This window comes from Trachurus trachurus (assembly GCF_905171665.1).
Source record: "Trachurus trachurus genome assembly, chromosome: 14".
Lineage (NCBI taxonomy): Eukaryota > Metazoa > Chordata > Actinopteri > Carangiformes > Carangidae > Trachurus > Trachurus trachurus.
Window position 1 is genome coordinate 2,967,068 of NC_139903.1, and position 15,961 is coordinate 2,983,028.

The 15,961-nt window shown below is 39.8% G+C and overlaps 1 protein-coding gene across 1 annotated transcript; it reads right to left on the bottom strand.

Annotated features, from left to right (window-relative positions):
* Window positions 1–770: 770 nt before the first annotated feature.
* On the bottom strand, window positions 771–2,845 carry LOC310997217 (trafficking regulator of GLUT4 1-like; the record flags this gene model as incomplete). Its single annotated transcript, XM_083986894.1, has 3 exons — window positions 771–784; window positions 891–1,017; window positions 2,408–2,845. 3 exons carry the CDS (start codon window positions 2,843–2,845, stop codon window positions 771–773), a joined length of 579 nt encoding a protein of 192 aa, XP_083843020.1.
* Window positions 2,846–15,961: the final 13,116 nt, after the last annotated feature.

The following is a 15,961-nucleotide window of genomic DNA, read 5'->3' on the forward strand; positions in this document are numbered from 1 at the left end:
TTGGTCACAACGGCTAGCTTGAGTAGCGCCGAATTTGTCCACACAAAATTGTAAACAGCTGGTATTTAGACAAATTAACGACACACTGCTGATCTAAACGGCTACTTTCTCACCTAAACATGTTTGAAATGTTGATAAAGTGATATATTTACAGAGTTTAGAGCTAAAATGAAATCAGCTTCTGACTGCTGATTTCAGCTCGGGTAGGAGGCAGGCTAACACTACCTATACACTTCCAGTGTTTGAGCTAAGCTAATTAGCGGTGCGCCATCTCTGCCCGTATCTCCCTTGTTACTGCACCCACAGTCGAAAGGATGGTGTCTATCTGCTGGTCATGGACTTGGGAGTGAGGCAAGACACACACAAAAAAAAGTTGCCGTATCCCTTTAATGATCAGAATTGGTTGGTGCACCACTGGTTTGAGCTGTGAGGAGTTAACACTCTTCTTCCAGACTCTGAGCAGCGGCCTCCATCTTCCTTCCTCTAGTTCCTGAGTTTGTGGGATCAATGGTCGCCATGATTGGAAAAAAAAAAGGAGAAACGGCCTGCGACTTCATTCCCTTTTTATTTCCCCCTTCTCTCTTTCATCCAGATGTTCGAGTCTCTTCAGCTTGTTTTCAACGCAAGATTGTGTTTGTTTGTGCTTTATCATCTTCGAGAGTCTCCTCCTCTCTCTCCTTTTCTCTTTCTCTTTTTCTTCTGTGCAAATTGGAGATGAGATGAAGTTAAAGGAGAGCTGTAGTGTGACTCCTTCCATCCTCCACATCAGTTCACTGCTGGAGCTCTGAGAGTTGAGAGGAAAGAGAGGGTTTTTCTTTAGTTTCATGGCTTTACACTGACATCTGAGTGTGTTTGTGTGTTAATGTGTGTGTGTGTGTTTTCCTACGTACCTATTGTAAACACTATGAAGATGATGACGGCCACACCCAGCAGTATCGCCAGACAGCTGAACAGCATCGACCGTCGCCCGTATTTCCTCGCTGCCTCAACATCTCCTGTGTGGAAAACGGACCTGGACTAAAATAAAAAGAGAGAGAGGAAAAGAGATGAAGAAGTGATCAATGGTGAATCATTTCTATGCAACACAAGCAAATGAAACAAAAAACACCTGTAGTGCTTCAAAGAACAGAAAGAAAGAAGAAGATCCAACCTATTACTGTGTTTAATAAATGGGTCAAGGGAGGAAGGACGAAAGGAAGGAAGGATGAAGGGAAAGTAGTAAGGAAGGACAAAGGCGAAGATGGGAGGAAAGAAGGAAGGGAAAAGGGAAAAAGATAGATGGAGGGAGGGAACAGATTGGATCAAAAAAGAAGGACGAAGGAAGGGAGTGAGGCAAAAAGGATTGTGGAAAGAAGGAAGGGAAAGGGAAGGGAAGAAAGATGGAGGGAGAGAACAGATTTTTTCAAGGAAGGAAGAAGAGAAAGAAGGAAGGGAAAAGGAGTGAAAGAAAGATGGAGGGAGGGAGGGAACAGACCAGGTCAACTGGATCAAAAGAATAAGTAAGGACGAAGGGAAGGAAGGAAAGAAGCAAGGGAAAAAGGATTGTGGGAAGAAGTAAGGACGAAGGGAAGGGAGGGAGGGAGGCAAAAAGGATTGTGGAAAGAAGGAAGGGAAAGGGAAGGAAAGAAAGATGGAGGGATAGGGAACAGATCAGGCCAATTGGATCAAAAGAGGAAGGACGAAGGGAAGAAGGAAGGGAAAAAAGGGCTGTTTCTGTTGTTGTTCTGTCATGTTTAATTTTCTTTTTTTGTGTGTGTGTTGTCTGCAAATTGTAAAGTTCTGAGACCATGTTTGGCGATTTTACACTTTAAATAAAGATGATTTGATTTGATTTGAAGGAAGGAAGGATAGAGGAAGGCAAGGCATCTTTATTTATAAAGCGCATTTCATAGCAAGGCAACTCAATGTGCTTCAGGAAGACAAAACATTTTTTTTTTTTTAAAGAGAGAGAAGCATAAAACAGAATAAAAAGAGTTAAAAGCAAGAGCAAATAAAAGAAAATAGATAAAGGAGGGGAACAGATTGGGTCAATTTGACCCAGAAGGACAACATGATCGGTTTTAAAGTGCACTACATGTAATGATAATAAATGAATGATGGAGAGAATTAAAGCTGCACATCGACACAACGCGACATTGACTCTGAGTTAACTCTGTGCTATTGTTGTTGGTGAGTTCATCATGTTATATGAACATTATTCCTGAGTCTCTGTGACATATAGGCCTATTAGGAGGATTTTACGGCCAGTTGCTTTAGATTTCTTACATACTGTACCTTTAAATTCTTTTTAAGAGCTCACATGAAAACATGAATGTTTTTAACCTGGATTTAAAAATGCTTACACACTATATTTTCACACACCACATTAAGAGAATTAAAGCTGCACATTGATGCCACATTGACTCACCACGTTGGCGTACCACAGCGCGCAGATGTTGAGCGGCACCGCGGGGCAGAAACACGACAGCACGGCGAGCCAGAGGTAGGTGGGGGGGGGCACCGAGCCGTGCGGGGGGCCCTGGTAGGAGGAGGACAGCGCCCCCAGACTGAGCCGAGACCCGGACCTGGACCTGCTGCCGGGTGGGGTCGCCAGATGCCCCACGGACCCGGACTTCAGCGGCGCGCGGTGCCCGTTCTGGTCCGCGTCCAGGGAGCGCACGCTGCCGCGCACGGTGAGGGAGAAGGAGTCGGACGGCTTCATGTCGTTGCTCTCCCCGCTGATCGGCTCGCACGTCCCCGCGGCGCTCAGCAGCATGTCCGTGTCCGTGTGGAAGTTGGTGGGATGGGAAACTTCCCTCTCGCCCAGGGCGCTCTTCCCGAAGGCGGCGTCGGTGTTGATCGCCATCACTTGGTCTGGACCTTCAGAGGGAAAGAAAATCTATCTATCTAACCTCTAAGTCTGTTTGGTTTGGTTTCTTTTCTTTTCCTTCTTTCTTCGGTGCCCCTTGTTGGAGATGCTTCTTCCTTCAGATGTTCTTCTCCATTGGGGCTCATCAGATTCACTATTATAGCTATACAACAATCAGAGTCCTGATACAAGGCAAAGGCAAAGGCAGCCTATTTAATTAAGTCTATAGCTCCATCAAAATGTCTTATTGATGAGCTGGACGTTATTGATGTCTGAGTCCCTCGTTGCGTTTAGGCGAGTTGGCCGTGAGAGTCCGGACGCACGCCTTTGCCTTTGCCTTTGCCTCCATCCTCACCCCTCCCCCTCCTCCTCCTCCTCCTCCTCCCCTCCTCTCTAATATGTAGTGAGGTTATTGCCGCATCTCTTACATCTCCACGGCGCGAGGAGGCGGCGGCGTGTGACAACGCAAAAAAAAAAGATAATCAGCAATTAAACCGCTTCTCAAGTGAAGACGCGCGGTGCGTAAAAGCTTTCCATTTACGCGCGGGGAAGCAGCAGCAGCAGGGTGGTGGTGGTGGGGGGGGGGGGGGGGGAGGGAGAGGGAGGGAGGATGAACTCACGACCTGCTGACTCAGGTCATATTATTCTGCCATATCACAGTTCGATCAGGAACCAGAGTTTATTTGTCATATACAATAATACAAGATCATCGCAGTGAAATGATATATAAGAGGGGGGGAGGACAAGAGGAGAGCACTGCAAAAAACTCAAAATCTTACCAAGAATATTTGTCTTATTTCTAGTCAAAATGTCATTTCTATAGTCAAAACAGATCTCATTCTACTTAAAATAAGACTCATTATATGAAGAAGTAGCTTGTTTTTAGACACCTTTTTCCTTCTTTCAAGCAGATTTTCACTTGAAATAAGTAGAAAAATCTGATAGTGGAGCAAGTTTTTCTTTCTTATTACAAGCACAAAAAAACTTGCTTTCACTGGCAGATTTTTCTACTTATTTCAAGTGAAAATTTGTTTGGAACAAGTGAAAATTATCTAAAAACAAGTTAATTTTTAGGTGATGAGTCTTATTTTAAGTGGAAAGAGATTAGTTTTGACTAGAGAAATAAGACAAATATTCTTGGAAAGATTTTGAGTTTTTGCAGTGAGGACTGTCCATTTATATTAAAAAATCATCACCAAGGTTGATGGTTCATTGTTTGATTTGTTTATTTATTTTGATAACAGACTATGAGTTTATTGTTTTTTCTTTGTCTTTTTTTAATGCACAAGAAAAAAAATGTCTGGGGCAACCATCATAATTAAATCTTTACATACAGCTCTGGAAAAAAAATTTAGAGACCACTTTTACAAATGTTTCATATGACAGTCATTCTTCTCTTTTCTTTTTTAAACACCAACAGAAACACAACTCATTCTACTTAATGAGACACTGATGAGGTCGTCACCTGAACCACATCTGGTTTTATAGGAAGATTATAAAATAAAAACCACTGCTGGGATTAAACATCGACATTATCCCACAAAAACTGATTTATAAACTCTTCCTGAGTTAAAATATTCTTGCTGTGTCGTTTAGGAATAAATATGAACATGTTTTCTTTGCATTATTATTATTATTCAAGGTCTGAAAACACTTGATATTTTTTGTTATTTAGACTAGTTTAGTCATTTTTAGCCAATAAAAGCTCTAAATGACAATATTTTTATTTCAATTTTGGGAGAAATGTTGTCGGTAGTTGATAGAATGAAGAAGTTTCAGATCATTTACTTAAGTGTTTACTTGGATTCAAAGTCGATAAAGCAGCACTGTATATGTGTTATTTCATTATTACTAGTGTTAACAATAATCCTTATAGTTGGAAGAAACTTGGTTTAAGAGTTAAATATAATCCTGTAAGGTTTATTTCCTTCCTTTGTCTTGCTGCTACAATACCATGGTAAACTCCATCCCTCTCTCTTTTAACATAAGGAGACTTTTCATTCACAGTGATTCAATCCAAAACTGAGTGAGGTGAGTAATTCACTTCTTGAAACTACAATGTAAATTTAGGCTACAGCAGCAGTATAATGTGTCCCATTTATCAACAGGTGCTGAATCCATCTGACTTCACTTCTAACTGACAGTAAATGAGATGCTCATGTTTCCTGTGAAGAGCTGATTCAGCTCAGAGTCAACAAGTGTAAATGATCTAAAAACAAGTACATTTTTAGATGATGAGTCTTATTTTAAGTGAAAAGAGTTTAGTTTTGACTAGAAATGAGACATTTTGACAAGAAATAAGACAAATATTCTTGGAAAGATTTTGAGTTTTTGCAGTGTATAGCCAAAATATATTGTTTAATTTAATAGTTGTGTCACATGTTAACTGTATACATTTCATGCCTCCCCCACTTCATTTTAAATGTAATGCAGTAGGCTAATTTTTATTTACATAGTTTCTATTTAACATAATTTCAACTTGATTATAATTTTCCAAAACTTTTTCAATCTCCGTTTAAGATATTTAACATCATGTTCATCAACATGGGGTGGAAACAATCTGCACAGTCCAGTCTGACCTTATTCCCTTCACTTCCTGCTGTCATGTTTTCCCGCCATCTAGTGGTGATTTGGAGGAAATGCATCAAAACCCTGAAATTGAAGATTATATTCCTGTTCTGCCTCGTCTTGCCTTATATTACTTCACTTGACACTGTTTTACTGCAAGTTTCTACTGGTCGCTTGGAGTAAAAGCAAGTAAATCCAGTATAAACTGACTTCTTAATTCTGAGGTGACAACATTTCTTGGTACAAACACCTACGGCCTGAAGGGGAACCACTCAGAAATCACATGCCCCCTTTTTTTATAGAATTTTTACCACTTTTTTCTACAAATGTTTAAGGTTTTTAGAGAAATTGTACTAATTCCTCTACAATATTTCCAAAAATTCACGTCATTGGCCCCAATTTGAACGTAGATTGACTTAAAAAGTAACGTTCTTCAGTCTCAGAACAAATATTTGTGTATTTCTGGTGTTTAATTGCTTCAAAATTTGGTTTATGGGGTCCATGGTCTAATAATTTGTGTCATTTTAGGGGTCCTTGATGTAAAAAAAAAAGTTTGAGAACCACTGCCCTAAATAATACAACAAATGCTGACAAGACTCATCAGTTGTAGGCTAAACATTGTTTTGCAGCAGTTGGACGTCTGTGTGTAGCAGGGGCGGAGTGGCCATCGGGAGGACCGGGAGATTTCCCGGTCGGCCGGCGGCCAATAAACCCAAGTGAGCCGGCCCGCAAGCTGCCCTGCGTGGCCGTGTGGTGATCATGAGTTAAAAGTAACTATAATCACAAATCCCCACGATAGTCTCCAAGCTCTACCTTTAAACTACATTTAAGTCCAACCATTATTTGTACCCCTTCATGTCTCTCTACCTCTCACTCATGGTTGCGATAGTGAATCAGACTCTCATCAATCCAGCCTACTAAATGATTTTTGTTTAGCCTCCTATCTTTATCTAATTATTTTTACTTCAATGTTACAAAACCTCCATGACCACAAAATATAAAATAACCAGCAATTTAATTAGTTTGTTTGTTCTTAAAGTAATGTAGAATGGTGCAAAGCCTCATGGGAAATGCGTCAGCCTGTCACTGTGAAAGTTATCATTAAACTAGCGGCTGCGGCTAAAAACAGATCGACTCATGGAAGCTACCCAGCAAACCTGATCAGTCCTGCCCGTGTGTTACGTTATCTATAAGTTATATTAATTTAACAAGACAACAAAGTCCGTGCTTTACTGTAAGTGGGCCAGGGGGCGGCGGTACGCGGACCGCGGTACCGTTACGAGCCGGAACCTCTCACATCACAGCAGCAGCCTGCTCTGTCTTCTCCCCACGGGCACCGAAGCATGTTGGTGAGTAGGACAAGACCCGAAACGAAACCGTGGCGTTTGCAGCGCGCTGTCAGTAAAATCCATTTGTAGAGTAGTTGAGAAGGGGGAAATAAAGGAGTAAACATGACTGGATGTAATGTTATGGTCAGCAGTAAGTAGGCTAAATCTGCTTGGGAGGCACTAATTGCAGCTCTTTCACATTCTGTATTTCTGTAATTTCTTTCTTTTTTTTTTTAGCTAGATAAAAGTAACAATGTGTTAAAATCATGGATGTATTGGTTAAAATGCACCAGAATATGGGAAATGGTGTAGCCTTTACAAAAAAATTTCTGGGGGAGGACCCCCAGACCCCCAATTAAGTTGTTTCACCCACATTTTTTTTTTTTTGCTTCTGGCACTCATATATTTTGCCATATGGAATGACACATAGCTCTGTTTGAGCGGTGAGCGGTACAGAAATATGTAAATGGTGTGTGTGTGTGTGGGGGGGGGGGTTGGGCCGATGGTGGGCCGGTGCGGTCAGAATTTTCCCGGTAGATTTTGGTGCCCCACTCCGCCCCTGGTGTGTAGAGATGTGTTGAAAAGCATCTGGTCAAACCGTTCATCCCCAATGAGAAGGTAGCTATGTGTTGAGTTTGTCTTCTTTGATCCAACACAGGAAGTAGTAGTCCTGGCTAAAAGTTGCAGCTTTAGACAATAATTCATGTGACAATTTGCCTCCCAGAGAACAAACACCTTGAAGTTATAAGTTGCATATAAACTTAGAGACAATTTTACATTCATTTCATAGTAAACTTAATGTACTCTGATCTCCTTTGTTCCCCTATAATGGGATCACCAGAGACTTAGATGTTAAAAGGGATGAGTGTGCAACATCTTGCATAAATTCATCATTCATCTGTGCAATTTTTTATTTTTTATTTTTTGGAAGATGGGAGTCCTCAATGATGAGAAGTGTTTTATTCAACAACAAACCATGAGTCGGGTTGGAATATGTTGTTCTTTATTGTAGGTAAAAACAAAAATTAACAGTGTTCACCACCAGGTTGAAATGTAATTATTTTCTATAAAAAAAAAAAACTGATTTGGAACGGCTGAGAATAAAATGTAAAAATGATTAATGAATGAATCATTAAAACATAACAAGGACCTGAATAAGCAGCAAATGGATTTATCATTTAAAAACAATCATTTGTGAGGGGGAAGTTGAATGAATTGATTTTTTTTTTTCAACACAATTTAAAAAAGTTGTACACTTTCCAAAACATTGTATAATCAACATGACCAACTAAAGTAAACAGGGAAACATATTCAAGACATATAGTGCATGAACTTTAAAGGGATAGTTCAACATTTTTGGCAAATTGGCCCATTGCCATAACCCCTATAGTCATAGCAGTAGGTTCGTTACCTTTAATTGTCGGTGCAAGCTGTTTTTAGAACGGTGGAGCAGAGCCGTGAGCTGCTCAGAGCTACGCTACGGAGGCTCATTATGGGATTTCTTGGTTTCCCTCATCAAACTCATCAAATACACAATCCAACAACTCCACAACGCTCTGGTGGACAAGTTGTGACCTGCACATTCACCACGCTATGAGATAATAACACAACGTTACCACACAGAGTTGTTTTAGAGGAAAATTCATGCAAAACCGCTGATGCACGTTGTCTTCAGGGACAGTTTTTCATCAAGCAGTCTCTGTATTTCCCTCTACAACAACTCTGCCTGGTAACGTTGTGTTATTATCTCATAGCGTGGTGAATGTGCAGCTCACAACTTGTCCACCAGAACGTTGTGGAGTTGTTGGATTGTGTATTTGATGAGTTTGATGAGGGAAACCAAGAAATCCCATGAGCCTCCGTAGCGTAGCTCTGAGCAGCTCACAGCTCTGCTCCGCCGTTCTAAAAACAGCTTACACCGACAATTAAAGGTAACGAACCTACTGCTATGACTATAGGGATTATGGCAATGGGCCAATTTGCCAAAATGTTGAACTATCCCTTTAAGACTTTTAAACATCTTCTTATGTCTCTTTTAAAGGGCAGTTAACTGTGAGAGAAAAAATACAAAACAATCGAGCATGTGACCACAAAAACAAAAACCGTGTCCTGCCTAAAAATAAAAAACACCTTACCTGTGATTTACACCAGACTATAAACAATGGTGGCTCGGGTCCAGCAGGTTATTGAAGTCCGCTTTGAGTCGTTGGAGTGTGTGAAACGCTGCCTTCCTCAGCCTTCCTCAGCCTTCCTCAGCCTTCCTCCTCCCCACCCCGGCTTCCTCTTCTGGACTCGCCTTTCATCCGGGGTCAGGGCTGACCAGAACAGTTCTTCAGCTGGCAGCTTTAGCATGTGTACAGGAACATAAAGCTTGCCAGTGAAGAACTGCTGTGTGTCAGCCAGAAACACACAAACACCGGCTGCCTTCTCTCTTTTTTCTTACAGTCTTCTGCTTTTAGACGCTCGTATGTATGTTCTGTATCCCTGCGGAAAGAGAGGAAGGAAAAGAAGAAGGAGAAGAAATCATTTAACTTCCCTTTTCCAGAACTCCCTGCTCCGCTCCGCTCCGGCTGTGTGGGCGCTCGGTGGCCCGCAGCCAGTCACACATGTACAGTTAGTGGGTGCTGTGGTGTATGTGTGTGTGTGTGTGTGTGTGTGTGTGTGTGTGTGTGTGTGTGTGTGTGTGTGTGTGTGTGTGTGTGTGTGCAATCAGCTGTGAGTAAGTGGGTGAAATGAGCTGATAGGTAACAACGGCACAAGATCATGCATCAGATTTATACCAAGTTGCAGGAGGAGGAGGGTTTAAATGCATCAGCAGCTCCGTCTCTAACGTTATTATTAGGATTGAGAAATTGGGAATCTTTTACTATCTCACGATTAGATTCAATTCTGATTTTTGGGGCTATGCGATTCGATTCAAAATCGATTTTCCAGAAACTATTTGATTCCTAATGATTTCTGCTTCAGTCTATCGGTGTGCAAAGGATCCACACACCGCAAAAGCTTAAAATCTTTCCAAGAATATTTGTCTTATTTCTTGTCAAAATGTCTCATTTCTAGTCAAAACTAAACTCTTTCCATTTAAAATAAGACTCATCACCTAAAAATTAACTTGGTTTTAGATCATTTTCACTTGAAATAAGTAGAAAAATCTGCCAGTGAAAGCAAGTTTTTTGTGCTTGTAATAAGAAAGAAAAACTTGCTCCACTGTCAGATTTTTCTACTTATTTCAAGTGAAAATATGCTTGAAATAAGTAAAAAGTGTCTAAAAACAAGCTACTTCTTCATATAATGAGTCTTATTTTAAGTATAATGAGACTTGTTTTGACTAGAAATGACATTTTGACTAGAAATAAGACAAATATTCTTGGTAAGATTTTGAGTTTTTGCAGTGTATGATCTACTCCAGTCTGCTTTGCAAGACAGAATGACTTAAGTGTCTAAACTTTTTCATATTTATTGAGTTTTAAACATTCATCCATGCTTAGATGAAATTGTTGAAACTGTTGCATTAAAGCAATATCACGTATTGCTTAAGTAACAAAATTAAAAGTGCCTCTTTATTACAGTAAAAAAAATAGTGCAGTTAAACATGCTGCCTTTTAAATTCTAAGGAGATGGCAGATTTGTTTCATTTTTTTTAAATCGATTTTGGGACATTTTATATCGATTCTGAATCGTATTAAATGAGAATTGCGATTCTTATGTGAATCGATTGACACACCCCTAGTTATTATTATTATTATCATCATCATCATCATTAAATAGAGCACACATAGTAAGTAATTCCTATAGCTGTAATGCTCAAAAATCACAGGCCGGCTTTTGGAAAGAGAGAGAAAAAAAAAAAAAAACACTCTACACTAATGTCAGTTACCGTGGTTACACAGCACGAGGATGAAGAGGAGTAGACGGTTTTTATCTGACAGCAGAAGATCCTGGAGTCCTTTCACAAGTGCAAAAAAGGTGTTTGTTTTAGAAGAAGAAGGAGAAAAAACGTTCAGGTGTTTTTCCTCAGCTCCTCCCTGAGAGAAAAAAAGAAAAACCTGCAGCTGCACTAGCTTCATCTCTTTTGCTTTTTTGCTTTGAACTGAACTTTGTATTTGTCTGAAAGTTGGAAGTGTAAGAAGTAGCAGGAAGTTGAATGTAGCTACAGGCTAACTGGCCATCTGAAGTTTAGGATGTGTGTGTGTTGGGACGGCAGCTTTCTGTTGATGAAATTAAAACTGATTTAAAAGTTAAATAGTAGCCTATACACTGCCCTTCCAAAAAAAAGTCACAAACTCTAATATTTCATTGCACCGCCTTTAGCTTTGATTTCGGCACACATTTGCTGTAGCATCGTTTCAATGAGCTTCTGCAATGTCACAGCAAAGTTGAATTAATTTTTCAAAGATTCCCAGTAGGATTAAAAGGTCTGGACTCTGTGTTCATATTGAACCACGTTTCCTTCTTGAAGACGATGTTTCTCCACTCTCCTTCCAGTTATTATTAATAATGCGTTGGACAGTTCTTAATCCTAACCCAGTTTTAATAGTTTCAGAAATCTCCTTAGATGTTTTATTTGCTTGATGCCAATATTTTGATTTCTGAAACAGATTAACATCTTTTCCATGACCACAGAAGTGTCTTCTGACATGGTTGTTTAAGAAATGAGATGGCATCAGTTGGGGTTAAGTGAGTTGTTTCCAGCTGAAACATCACCATCCATGCAGTAATTATCCAATGGGAGGCTCTGACCTATTAGCTTTGTTAAATCCAAATGGTTTTTTTGGTTTTTTTTGGATGGGCAACTATAGGAATGATTGTGTCTAGATTAAAGCCATTATATTTATATTTATATTTGTATTTATATAAGTCAACCATGCAAACAGCAGCAGTGTCAATGCAACAAGTTCTTGATGCATCATGAAGCTCAAACACATAAAAAGGGTTAAAAGTGCATCTCCACACAGGTACACACTTAACTTGAGTATTAGATTTCTTTGGTACTTATTACTCTTACTTGAATACATTTCCAAGACAAATATTTTTTACTTTTACTCGAGTTAATTTCTAGGAAGGCTGAAAAGTACTGGTTACTTTCAGGTCTTTTTCTAAAATCCTATTGGACATAAGCTGTGTTTGTCAGAGAAGGAAACCCTAACCCCTAAAAGCAGCACATCAGTGCAGCTGCTTTCAAAGAGTTCATTCTCACTAACAAGAGTTAAAAGCTCCTTACATTCATTTAGAAACAATTAGAGTCATTCATTGATGTGAAAAATAAGAAATTTACTCTGACTCTGACTTTGACTTAAAGTACATTTAAAAGCATGCAACTTTGGATACTTAACTAGCTTTAAAAGCAAGTACTTTTTTACTCTTACTGGAGTAACATGTCGACTGAGCTACTTTTACTTGTAACGGAGTAAATTTTGACCAGTAGTATTTGTACTCTTACTCAAGTACTGGGGTCGAGTACTCTGTCCATCTGAGTTCATCAGTATTTTAGCATTGTCAACTTCAGCAGCCGATGATTGTGTTAACTTGCTGTAGCTACGTAGCTCTACATCCTGACAGCTATAGCGTCACTCCTCCTGTAAGTCTTGTTTTTTTTTTCTTCCCCCTTTCAATTCATTTTTTATTGCACATCTTTAAACTAAAACCTTAAAATGACACACAGTAGTGAAGGTTTCACCTCTTAAGCACCAACATGTGTGAAGCTAAAGAAGCTGAAGCTGAAGCAGGTTTGTGCTTTTTCTTGCCTTCAAAAGAATGTAATCTTGTGGCGATCCCCGAGATATTGAGGACATGCTCCACTTCTTTGGTTTTGACGATGAATAACACATAACACATGCTGCTGCTGCTGCTGCTGCTGCTGCTGCTGCTGTACATTCCTGCAGTAAAGAGAACCAGAATAATCTCAGGTATTTGAACGCCCCGTAGCCCCGGTAGCCTTTAGCTCTGTTTGACTGTAGACGGGTCACAATCAACAAGACTTAAAGGAAGATTTTTTTTTTTTTTTTTGCTGCAGGGCTGAAATCTTTTCCTCTCTCACTTTGTTTTTCAGATTCAGCTCCCAGACGGACACTCATCTCATACCGACAGTCATCAAAATAAGTACACGGAAAAACACTAATAGGATTTTCTTCCACGCCCTGCACGAACTCATCTACATGACACATATCAGTCTTTTTTTTTTTCTGTTTTTTTTAAAAGGGTGAGTCAGTCAGCCTGGACGGCCTGTTCTGACTTGTGACTGATGTACACTAAAAACTATTTATGTAACCAAACCGACTACTATTATCTTTTTTTTTTCCTTTTTCCTTTTTCCAAAAACCACTTTAAATTTCTAACAAATCAATTATTATGTTTCTGTAAGTAATGAATCATATAATGGCACCACTGATGTTTTATTTTGTCTCTCTACAGGTTTTTTTTTTTACCTCTTCTCTTTTTTTTTCAGCTTGAGCTTCTTTGGCTCAACGTTTTTAAACCTCCACTTCTCCAGTATTTGATCTCATTGACATTTTTTTGCTGTTTTGTGCCACTGAAGCAGCTGACTTCCACACACACCCATTGCTTATCCTTTGGTAAACAGTTTGTTTATTCAAAATGAAATATTCATTAGTGCGTCAACACCGACTGGTGTGTGACGCACTTTGAGCCGCTGTGTGACAGTTGCTCACCGCGTTCGTGGTTCAACAAGGAAACAAAATGAAACATCTCTCTTTTGTTTGGTTTTATCTCTACTTTGCATGGACAATTGCACCGAGCAAACTCAGTTAAATCGGTTTTAATGACTTTATCTTGTTTTACATTTTGAATTTGTATTTTATTATTTGTACAATGGAAGTCAGTGCAATATAAACAGAGTTATTATTATAATACTATTGTTGGCATCTCATCCCATGAACTTCACATTGAGATGTCATGCATATAAAAATGGGCGCTTGTTAATTAAAGGTACATTGTATAGGAATTCCTCCCATTTAGCGTTGCGGTTCTATATCACAAGCAACTCAATTGTATTTTTCATGCTGCATTCACGTGAAATTGGGCAGACAGCAGACGGACGACAGCCGCTGCACGTATAACCATTCCTTAATTGTTATCTTTTTTTGACTTGACTTTACAATGGTTTATTTGTATGAAAATGATTAAAAGGCTTTTGTAAGCATGCTCTTTTTCCTTATCTCTCAGTGTTAAATGCTACAAAACAACAGATTTTATTGGTTGGAAAACATTTGTGAGAACATTGTACGACAGATTAATATTATTTGACACCAAGCCAAACTTGTTCTTTAAAAAAGGTGCATTGTGTAGGAATTCCTCCCATCTAGCGTTGTGGTTGTATATCACAAGCAACTCAATCGTATTTTTCATGCTGCATTCACGTGAAATTGGGCAGACGGCAGACGGATGACAGCCGCTACACGTAGGTAGGTAAATCAGCAGTACTACGGTTTTAACATCTTCATGTTTGATGTAATTATTATTTATTTTCACCATTGATTCATGAATTGACAACATTCTTGGTCCGATCAGACGTCTTCAAACAGTCCATGTTGGTTCTTGGTCGTCAAAACACAAGATTTCTTAACATCCAATGACAATTAATCTGTTAAAAAACATTTTTATCGCTTCTTCTTCTTATTTTAAAAGGTACATTGAGTAGGAATTACTCCCATCTAGCGTTGTGGTTGTATATCTCAAGCAACTCAATCGTATTTTTCATGCTGCATTCACCTGAAATCGGGCAGACGGCAGACGGACGACAGCCGCTGCACGTAACGGCATAAACAAGCCTCTATGTAAACAAGTGGTCCGTCAGCACGAGGCAAAACAATACACGTGACAATATGTTGTCATGGCGATGTCGTATTGTTTTACCGGCTTTCTCTGGACTTCTGTGACTAAAATGACATGTGGTTTGTTAGCGACGGCCGTCTGCCCGACTGCAGGTGAATGCAGCATCAGTGTAACGCTCCATTCCTCCTCACTGCGTTACCACGGTGACTTTTCACAGACGCCACCTCGACCTGAGCCGACAGCTCCGGTGTCTCCGCTGAGTTTCCGTGGTTTCCTACCGTCACGCTGCCACTGAACGTAAAAACAAAATGGCGGCACGACATGGCAGCAGCACCGAGCTTACCCGCTCCATGGAGATATGAATGATATGAACGGCTCATTCAGAGCTGAAAGGAACACTTCAGTTTGTTGATGGGGGGGATTACTGGTTAATGAAAAACAGACTGAAGAACCAAATAATCGATTTAAGTGAATAGATAATAGGAGAAGTTACACAATGTCCCTTTAAAGCAATACTAAAGGATAAAGCATAAACATCCTGATCTCCCACTCGCATGCAGTTGGATTGGAAATTAACAGAAGACGAGTCCAAACTATGTTTCTGTCTCCAGCAGCTGTTTGAGGGATGACTAGCAATGAGCTAATGTAGGTAACTGTGGCTAAACAATATCATATGACGATGCTGAAAATAAGAAATGTTTAACTTTGTTTTAGGCTACTGAAGCGCTGGCGAGTTTAGAGCCTTGAAACAGATAAATAAAACGTTATGTTGGATCATTTCACAGTAAACACACGCACACAACCCGACAGGACGGTGCTGCATTGCCTATTATTGTCACTATTATTTGCAACAATGTAGGCTTTCGCATCGACTTCCGTCTTTTTAACGAATGGGGAAAGGGGGAAGTGACGTAGACGCCATAAAGCAGTCAGCACATTTGTATAGTTTTTTATGTGGAGGGGTTCCTACCATCCACCTGGAAGCTGCTTAGCGCCAGTGAAGGCGAAAAATATTATATTAAGTTTGAAAAGTTACTTAGTGTTGGTTTAAGTTTTACACAATAAATCAGTTTGTGGCCTTCTGGGCTACAGAGACTTTTAGTAGTTGCAGTTCCTCCATCTGCCACCAGGGAACAAGCGCATGATGCTAGCAGCCTAGCGCCTTCGTTACTTTGCAGCTACTTTTTGCTTCTTTGGACCATATTGGTAGCATGCTAACATTCACAGTAGGCCTAAAGCTAAGCTGTCGTTAGTTTTGTAGATATTTGGTTATAAACCAAAGAGGCTGCACCAAATTTTAACTTTACATTAAAAGTGACGGAGCCTAAAAGTTATTAAAAGTGTGTGTAATTTCAAAGCCGTCCATTCGATACTTGAATACAGTTGAATAAAAGTCTTTTGAACTCAAGGTGGAATTTCCTTTGGG